At 31.7% G+C, this 10,372-nt stretch overlaps 1 protein-coding gene across 14 annotated transcripts in view; it reads left to right on the top strand.

The window, feature by feature from the left end:
- Positions 1–3,104: 3,104 nt before the first annotated feature.
- The window catches only part of LOC118269574 (protein lap4), a 68,227-nt gene continuing 60,959 nt past the window's right edge, over positions 3,105–10,372 (top strand). For 11 of the 14 annotated variants that reach the window (XM_050707045.1, XM_050707046.1, XM_050707051.1 and 8 more), the window contains exons 1-2: positions 3,105–3,444; positions 4,842–4,959. In XM_050707045.1, coding sequence (XP_050563002.1) covers positions 3,286–3,444; positions 4,842–4,959 — 277 coding nt within the window. In that variant the 5' untranslated portion in view covers positions 3,105–3,285. The remainder of the gene's footprint in view (positions 3,445–4,841; positions 4,960–10,372) is intronic. The other 3 variants (XM_050707049.1, XM_050707060.1, XM_050707058.1) reach the window with 1 other exon arrangement.

Raw genomic sequence — 10,372 nt, 5'->3', positions numbered from 1 at the left:
GGTTGTTATATGATTTTCATTAATACTCTCTAAAACATTTTTTGTAAAGGAAAATATAGCGGAATTTGTAGACTTATGTTTTTGAAAGCCGAATTGCTGTTTACTAATGATTTTATATTTATCACAAAAACCCGTTATTCTTTTGTACATGCACTTTTCAAACAGTTTTGCGAATATAGGGATTAAGGTTATTGGCCGATAATTAGAAATGTCATGTTTGTCTCCTTTTTTGAATAAAGGCTTTACTATGGAGCGTTTTAAAGCATCTGGAAACACTCCGAGGGCAAAAGATTGGTTAATTAGATAAGTGAGTATGTTAGTAATCTCATTTGAGCAAAGTTTTATTATTTTCGTATTTATTTCATCGTATCCTTCTGAGTTAGTAGCCTTCAGTAGCATAATTTCGCGATTAACTTCACTTTGTGACATAGGCATAATATACATTGAATTTGCTATAGGAGTCCGAGTTTTATGAATTTGATTAAGCGATGGTGTTAGTTGATGGGCAGGTGTTATGAAATAGTTATTGAATGCAGTAGCTATATCTAGAGGATTTGTGAGTATAGTATCATTAACTTTGATACCATCAATGTTATCTTTAGGCTTTGCATTTGAGATTTCTTCTTTGACTATTGACCACGTAGCTTTGCATTTGTTTTCATTTTTATTAATAAATTTTACATTGGCAAGTTTTTTAGAGTTATATATACATTTTTGTAAAAGATGTGAATAAGTCTTATATTGATGTTTATTCTCCTCATTTTTATTTTTATAATAACGAGATCGTAGATATCTTTTCTTTGAGCAACTTATTTTGAGTCCTTTGCTAATCCATTTTTGGTTACTTTTATTTAATTGGATTTTTATTTTGTTTTTTGGGAAACAAAGGTTATACATAAGGCAAAACAATTCATGAAATTTATTAAAGGCAATATTTATATTATTTTCATTGAAAACATCTGACCAAGATAGACATTGTAAATACTTTTTAAATTTTTCAATGTTTTCTGAATTAAAGTCTCTTTTGTATAAATAGAAAATAGGTGGCCTTTCGGTTTTCTGTTTTACGGGAAAGCTAAGCATTTGGGCTGATTCGTGATCTGATAGGTACAGTGGTAAAACGGTTGCTTCTGCATTTGGTATGTTACTTAAAATGTGGTCTATACAGGATGATTTACGAGTGGGAACATTTATGTGAATTTTCATATTATTGTTGTAGGCTAGGTCTTGTAATTCATCTGTGATTTTTCCTTTTTTTAAGATATTAATGTTGAAATCGCCGGTTACCACTATTTGTTTTCTAGATTTAAACTTTTTGAGCAAATCATATAAAAGATTATTTAATTTAGTAAGAAACTGTGTAGGGTCCGACTGTGGTGTTCTGTATACGCAGATTATGATTAAATTAATTGATGCAATTTCTATGCCACAAACTTCAAAAGTATTTTGAACTGCATGACTGCTTAAGTGTTGTAATTCTTTAAATATTAAATCTTTTCTCACTAGAATACATGTACCGCCTCTCTGCTTATCTCTACAATAGCTAGCCGCCAAACAATAGTTAGTTAATTTAATATAATTCTCACAACCTTTCTTTAAGAATGTTTCAGAAAAACACATAACATTAGGAAGATTATTACACTTAAATAAGTCCTGGAGTGTTAACTCCAATATTTCTTTTTTAGATAAGATACTAGCTATGTTTTGATGCAATATTTTAAATGTGCTACTGTTTAGTGGGAGTATGTTGTGAGGCTCGAAAAAAGGTTCCAGTTTTATTTAATTTCTGAAAGTAGTATGGAATGGTACCTTTCACTGGTTGTTCGATAGACAATTTAGGAATTAAGGACTGACTTGTATTATCAATATTTTTTTTCAAGTTATTATTAAAATAAAAAGGGATAGTGCCTTTTTTCGGCTCGTTTTTTCTAATGGTACAATTGTTAGACTTAGAACTATTATGAGCTATTAGTTTTCTAATTTGAGTTGGACACAAAAATTTTTCATTATAATAATTACAATCTAAATAGTAATTTATACATTCACTAATAACTAATGCCTTTGAAGTTTTTCTTATAAATGTACATGTTCTATATTGTTTACATACATTTTCGAGATAGTTATTTAATTTATTGACATTATAGTAGTAACTATTATTTACACCAAGTACAAAAATTAAATTATCCTTACACCGGTTTAATAATGTTTTTAACTGTGACACGACACCATTTATATTTCGATCATTTTCACCAATACACACTACTAGTACATCGTGCTGACGAAGCTTCGCACTCAAACAGTTCTTCTTCCATTACCATTAAGGAATGCAAAATTTTATAGTCATACTATTTATCGCCTAATTTATTTAAACATTATGATTATTTGCAAAAAACATACACAACTGATAGATATTGGCCAGATCTTGTGAGATTGTATATTATAATTTCGTGATATCTCGCTTTATTCGTCATTTCGCGAGATTTGCATTCCTTAAATACCACTAAAAGTATGATTGTGTGTTGATGTTGCACTCTTTAATTGTAAATCTCTCTCTTTAAATGTAAAATTAATTTTTTTTTTGGAAAATATCTCTGTATTTTGTGTAGATGGTCTATTTAGATATTTACAATATATTAACTAACACATTATTTACAACTTAAAAATACCAAAACAAAAAAAAAGGAATAACTAATATTAAAACTAAAATAAAGGCGTTAAATTTATTTGAATTGTAATTTTTCCAAGTAGTTTAGCTGTATATTAACTAGTTTTTTCGTAGTCACACATAACAACTATATGTAGTTTAAAATTCCTACTAATATTTTGATCCACCTATGCTGGCGCCATCTGGATTTAGCTTTTACCGGCCAACCCTATTGACAAATGCTTGCAGCTGATTGGTAGCAATGGTGGCTACTGCGTCTCATATATATTTTTAACATTATATTGCTTTAAAAGTTACCTAAAATTTTCGGGATTTTTATTGTAAAATAATTAAACACTAGACAAAAAAGTACACTTTTTTGTAAACATAAACTACCAAAAATATTTATACCTTTTTTTTCAATGACAAGCCCAGAGTTTTAACTATTATGTCCGTCTGGCAACTCTGACAGTTAGTGGCTTCATTTTGTAGGGTGAGGTGTAAATTGTGTTTTTTGGATTATTTTGATATCGTTATCAATTTTACAATGCTGAAATAGTGTTAAACTCTTGAAAGTGCTCAAATATGTGTCGTTGTAGTGATTCATTCAATAATAGTTTGTATGAAGTGTAGTGTCCAACATGTTTCGATGTATACCTTTGTTCAAATGTAATCGCCAAGTGGAATGTGTAGACAAGCGGCATTGCTCGTTGCCAACAATACCCGAAGACATTTTACGATATTCCAGGAGTTTAGAGGAACTCTTTTTGGATGCCAACCATATACGAGATTTGCCGAAGGTGAGTGAATGTGTAACCTAAATAGGAGGATTCGTTACACTCGTGGGCGTTTACCTTATCACTGATTATGTGTAAATAATATCATTGCGTCTCAAGCTATGTTATTGGCACGTAAGTGTAACGATTCCCATGCTTTAGTATAATGGATATTGCTTGTTCTGATGATGTTAGTTTGTTCCCATAATATTTTTTAACTTTTGTAGGTAAATGTAGTGAAGTCACGTCTCTGAATACATCATGTGTTTAAGTGTTAAATTAAAGATTTACAAACAAAATACCGCTGTCGATACAATACATTTATGTGGTTACAAAACTTTGATGTTTATGTTGCTTGTTGCACATACTTAATATACCAAATATGTAAGATTCTTTAGTTGACCAATTCTCAGAAAAAAAAACAACTTGCATATAACTGGTTTTAGCATCAGAATGTAAATACCTATAACAATTTTACAGATCATGCTCTGCTTTATACAAATTGTATAAAGTAATGACTGTTGTAATTAATACATAAGGTAAATATTGAAAGACAAAATGAATCATTACTCTTCGGTTTTTATGTTTATTAAATCTTACAGCTATTGTATTGTTGGCTGTAGAATTTGAAGAATTGAGATACATATGTTAAGAAAAAAGTATCTAATAGTTACTTCCTATCATAAATAATGTTAATCAATGTGCCATAAAATAAATATAACTATTAGATAGATAATTAATTACAGAGATAGCAGTCAGATGTATGATTCATTGTTTTAATTTGTCAACCGATTTACCCTTATTTGAATGTAGGATAATCATTTGCTAATGTCATTAAATTCTTAATATACTAGAACTATTTCAAAGTGTGTGTGAGAATAATGTTACCTTTATGACGAATGATAATATTTTTTAATTTGTTTATCTATTATAATTGTATTTTAAGTTTGTACTACTTACTTCAATGTAAATTGCTTTATTATCATGTAAATGATAGTAATACAGATTGTGTTCATTTAATAATAATAGGTACCTATATAATGGGGATATTCCCAATTCCTTTGTTGCTAATTTATATGATAATGTATTATTTTCAACCTCATATAGGATACCTAGTTGTATCGCTCACAATACAGTTAGTGTATATACAATAGAGCTAACATTAAATACAATGCAACAATACATCTAGTAATTAGAATGCCTATTCATCAAAATCCATTATACTGAATGAAATCTAAAATTAACTATTTTGATTTATAGTTTAGCTGTCAATAAAGGTATTAAAATAGAAACATAATTTAATTTGTTGGGTTAATTTTATTAGCACATTGGTACATGCTATCCGATTGGCTTATGGGTAGCCTATAACTATGGGTTAAAGTAACTATGATGATGTACATAATTTTATTTGTTTGTTCCAGAATTTCTTCAGACTTCATAGACTAAGAAGACTAGGTCTCAGTGACAATGAAATCCATAAACTTCCAGCTGACATTCAGAATTTTGAAAACCTAGTTGAACTAGATGTATCTCGAAATGGTGAGTAATTAAAGTTTAGTTGAAACAAATTATTTTAAAATGATTGTGAGATTATTTCTGCTTAAAAGTTCTCTGTACTCCATATTATGTTAATGAGGAATATAATCTGTCAATCTTCCAAGTCGCAAAGTTCTTTTTTCAAATTGACTTGATCCGCTGACCATTGATGTTGATTGGCTCTTGGCTAAAATTTGGATGCTTGTTGCATCATAAAATTTCATTTAAAAACTATTAGTTTATTCAACCTTTTTAAAGCAAATGAAGCATGTTAAATTAAATAACTAGGCACTAAATTTCACTAAAGTAAATAAAATGTAAATTTAGTTTTAGGCAATGACCACTATTAACTAATTGATTCTTTACCTACTTAAGCACGTACCTATATACCTACTGCTTATCGTAACTGATGATAAATATTTAGTACAATAGGTATTTTGCCTGCAGTCGAAAATAAAATTCCGATTACACTTTCGTCGTTTAAGTTTAAAGAAAGGAAGTTGAATGCTTTTTGCAACAGATTACGTCACGTTCTTGATCATAAGACTGTTCAATTTACCTCTGAGAAAGTGGAATGTTCGAACGTTTGAGAGACCACTTACTTTTTATCCTCATTGTGTTTCTGAAATGACTCTTGTTACGTCTTTAAAACCATAATGAGTAGGTACCTACATCGGGTATTAGAATTCATTACTTATTGTAGTTATTTGCTTTATGATATTCACATAACTTTCGAAGAGAGGTATTAGTCAGTTACGTCGCCAAAAATCTATAACTAGGTACTTACTTAAATTATTTAGAATGCCTGCAGTTATCAGTATTCCGTACGTGTGCAGCGCGGTCCATCAAGCGCATACCTTCACGTACGAAGCAGGTGCGAAACCGACGTCAAAGAAATATCTTTTAAAAACCAACAAAACATTTTATTTGAAAGTAATGTCTGCCGAAACGATCGAGCTTCCTGACAAGCAGCCATGATTATATAAAAATTAACTAACTAGGTAGGTAGGTAAATAGGTACCTAAAATATCGTCACCTGATATAACAACGTGAAATGTTCCAAATTGATATCGATTAGCAAAATAATCTGTCGGTACATAATTAGGGTCTTATTATCGAAACTATCGTCGTTATGGTCGTTCCGAGTAATAGCAGCAATAAATGTCTTGTTTAGCTAACATTAAGTTGATGTGCGATGATTCACCAACCTGTTTGGATGCCGAAAGTATTAGTATTTAATGAACTTTTAACTTAAACAAACTAGATAGTAATTCAACGATTTTCGTTTCTTGTAAACACTAATTGAAAAATGCATATAATTAATGAAATCACTGCGTTGTGTGTTGATAATAACATAAATAAATAATAAAGAACTTACTACCTATTACGTCGACCTGCTCACATGAGGTTTCTATTGACCTCGCCTTGCACAAATGCCACGCGCGGCTGCAAATCTGCACTAAGCGTCTTTCCCTATTGTATTGTGTATTCAATGGGAAAATACTTATTCTAGATCGTACTGTATCAGGTGGAACGTGGGATTCGGTTTAAAGCTTTATTCGTAGCTTGCAACGAAGATGTAACATGTAAGCTGTTCTAAGGAGTCTAATTCTTTTACTGAAATTGCGTATTGCGTTGAATAAAATTGCGTAATATTCTGGCTATTCTTACTATTCTGATTTAAGTGCCGAGATTCCTCAATTTACCTACGTAACTAACTGTCAATCTTTTCTACCTTATCTACGATAGGTAGAAAAATTTCTACCTATCGTCTTTTTCCTAGCCCATATTCGCCTATAGCCCATCAGTGTTATATTTACTAGCTATCAATTATTTTCATTACAATCACAATCACTTTAAAACCGAATTCACTCACTCTTCGCACACACGCACACTCAACCCTGATATTTGACTATCTGCTGTACTGTATCTAACATCGCTACGTGAAAAGAGGATATACAAAAGGCCACAATCAGTACCACTAATACGTATTTACCAAAAAATTCCATTCCATTTAGTATAAATTTTTATACTAGTTACTCACACATAGCTCTATTAAAATTGGCCTGATAAAGAAATGGCTCCGTACAAATTATAATATTATAACTAACTCATGATTACAATGACGTGAACATCTTGAATCTCTATTTTGAAAGTATTTTAACTAGTTACCGGCAAAGTTCTGTATTACATTTGCATGAAATTGACATCATTCTCATTTAATTTAAGCCAATGCGTTAAAGCTGTGTACTATTATAAAATGTTTACGGTACGGATACCGTTTGAATGTTGACGGCGGCAAGGTCTCTCAAACGGGACTGGTTCAAGTATTAAATAATGTGCCATTTGCTTTGTTGACTTCGCATCAGTAGCATTCAATTATATCTGCATAAGAAACGGCAATCTTGGTGGAATTGAGAGTTCTTTGCTCGTTTTATTAAACTTTTTGTTTACAATATCTCTTGTGTAGTTTAATGCCTAATTTGTGAAACAACAATTTGTTTATAGTTAAAGAGAAACTGGAGTATTACTGACTTTAGTTCCTCGGGCGATATGGCACGACTTTCTCCGATATTTTTGTCAATTTACCCAAACCTTGTCCTGACAGCAAAACAGGAATTAATTAGGTAACTAATTATCTATCTACCCAATCTGATCCAAATGTTCACAAGTAATGCACATAGATTACATACAGTGTTACAATTAATATAACTGTTATTCCAATTTTATCTCAGAGTAATTAGTTAGTTCCGTAGAAATCTGTAACTTCCTTATTAAATCGCGTAACTATGGAGGAAAGTTCACTTTACTCTTGCTATCAATTGCGAACTAGGGCAAAAAGGCTAAAGTTTAGTGACAGTATCCGCTCAAGTAACGTCAATAACAATACAGCTGACTAGGCGTGGTACTGGTGACACCTTTTTTCGAGTAGAGTTGCTAATTACTAATGGAATAGATAACATGAAAACATCGAGAGAACTTAATTGACCCCAAGATAGTTGACCAAGTAAAAACTATTCTAAAGTTATTTAGGAAGAAGATTAGGAATTTTATCCTTTTTAATTAAAGGTAATAAACACGAAAGAAGTGATGTTTTTTAACAATTTTCCTTCTATAAATTGACCTTGCTCAAACGCTACAATTGAACCGCACAACTACATTATTAATTATTTTTACCGCTAACTTGACGTCACCTAGCATAGAGTCTTTGTTATTAAACAAAATGCGTTCCCACATTAGACGGACACCGAGTATATGCCATTTGTGAACTAATTTGGACAACATTTGTCGTAGTTATGAGTTGCTTTTGTGACACCGTATTGCTTAATTACTGTGTTCCTTCCTAAATCAGTGTCTTCTATCAGAAAAAAATGGGATTACTGTAGCTTTAGTGGTTCACAGTATTATTTGAATAAGTCAGATCACGCAAATTTCAAAGCTTTTCTGTATCTGCTCCAGTTTTGCGAACAGAATTTCGCGCATCCACGTAATTGTTAGTATGTTAGTTACTCTTGAGATATTCATCTCATCAATTGCCCCGTGACTGTTGTCAGCCATCACCTCTACAACTGTTTTTATCCATAGAGCAACTGTTTTGGTTACTTATAACTAAATGTGTAGTCTTTGCTAACAGGTATAAGTTATATCAAAAACGGTAATTGTCCGTTGATTACTATCAAGACTTATCGTTGAAAAACGTCAGTTACAGTACTTATAATGTAACTGTAGAGCTTACCCCATCTAGTTACATAATTTTATTGCCAACTAGTAACTATGCTCTAAGAAACTCGTTGGCCGCGCCCTAGGCGTGTGGACGATTGAGAAGCGGGAACGAATACACATTACTTATTAACTAATCTCTGAACTTTATATCGGCGTCATCTCATCTAGCCAGCTTTGTTATAAAACTATTTGTTTTGTTCTAACTTCTAGATTGTTTTTAAATGATTTGTCGGATTACTTTTCGGGCCATAGGCTACAACAGAATGTATTTTCAAATATGCTGTCCAAAAATTTTCCCTTAGCGGTTATCGAATGCTTTGTTAGCTTTAGTGTTTCACTTCATTAAACTTATTTGACGAGGGTCCCATAACACACATAGTTACTTCTTTGTTGTGCGAAATATTGACACCTTCGAATAGAACAATCTTTGTTATTCAAATTAGCAATGAAGTCGGTTACAAAGTCACACTTCAAGACTCATTTTACTTATTCATTCACACAATGTATGTTTATAAAGTATTTCCTAATCATGTATGAAACACAAGGCGGTGTTTTGTGAAGAGAAGTAAGTTCCCTGTTTTAGGAGACAAAGTGGCACTGTATCTACGAAGATAGGTATATTTTTTACACCACAAATGAATAAATCTAATCAAGGACTGTGCGCATTATAATGGCTGGTATCTCAGTAGTTACAAGTATAATATTTTCACTAACATGTGCATAGGATGGCAAGTTCGCGGTGAGTGATTCGAGTACGTTTCCAACGACCCGTGTAGATGAACTAGATTTCCTGTTAAAACTCGCCATCAAGCGGTTAGTGCTATGTTGTGTTGTACTATACTAACCTCTGTATTATTCACAGTTAACTGCTCCGCTCTAAATTTAAAACAAAGCAACGAAGTATTGCTACTTGATGTTGTGTACCATATTATGACACTGCACTACGTACCTAGTGCCTACTTTCCAGCTTTATAAATAATTCCAGTACGCACCAATGCTAATGGGCTTTAATTAGCAATTTGTTTGTTATTGCAAAGAGACCCGTGTCTGTTGATGACATCGTGAATCTGCGTACTTAATTAAGTCGATCCTGACAGCTGTAATTAAATTACCTTTGTAATAATAACATTAACTTCAGACCAGCAATTACTTTAGCGAGGTGGGTAATTTAGAGTTTAATAATAAACTTGAAACACATTTTCTCTGTGTTAGTACCAAAGGATTCTCGTTTAATTTCTCGAAAATTTTAAAGCATATACAGTGCCCTCCAAAAGTTAGTTGAAATTAGTTCACCTTATCAATGATGTTATATATTTTCCAAAATACGCAGTTTCGATGAATGAACTGTTTACTATTTATGTTTGGATTCACTATTCTAATACGTACAGAAGGGAATTCCCCGAAATTCATTTTGATTTTTTTCAAAATCTATGTTTATGTGTGCACTACTTGAATTGAGCGCGTCAAAAGTCAGTTGAAATAGCAAACTTTAAACGATATCCGATACTCTCGCGGTTTTCAATTCATTTATTATTATTGTTAGGACAGTGTGCGTAGTTTAAATTTAATAATAAGATATTGTAAGGTGATTTGACTGTTTTTGAATTAATAATGGCTCCGAGGCGAAAATTAACTGTCGAAGAAAGAATAAAGATTGTGTGTGAATACGAAAAAATTAAAAACTTTAGTGCTG

The sequence above is a fragment of the Spodoptera frugiperda genome, chromosome 30 (genome assembly GCF_023101765.2).
Source record: "Spodoptera frugiperda isolate SF20-4 chromosome 30, AGI-APGP_CSIRO_Sfru_2.0, whole genome shotgun sequence".
NCBI classification, from domain to species: Eukaryota; Metazoa; Arthropoda; class Insecta; order Lepidoptera; family Noctuidae; genus Spodoptera; species Spodoptera frugiperda.
The sequence above is the reverse complement of the archived record's forward strand: the minus strand, read 5'-3'. Positions and strand labels throughout refer to the sequence as shown.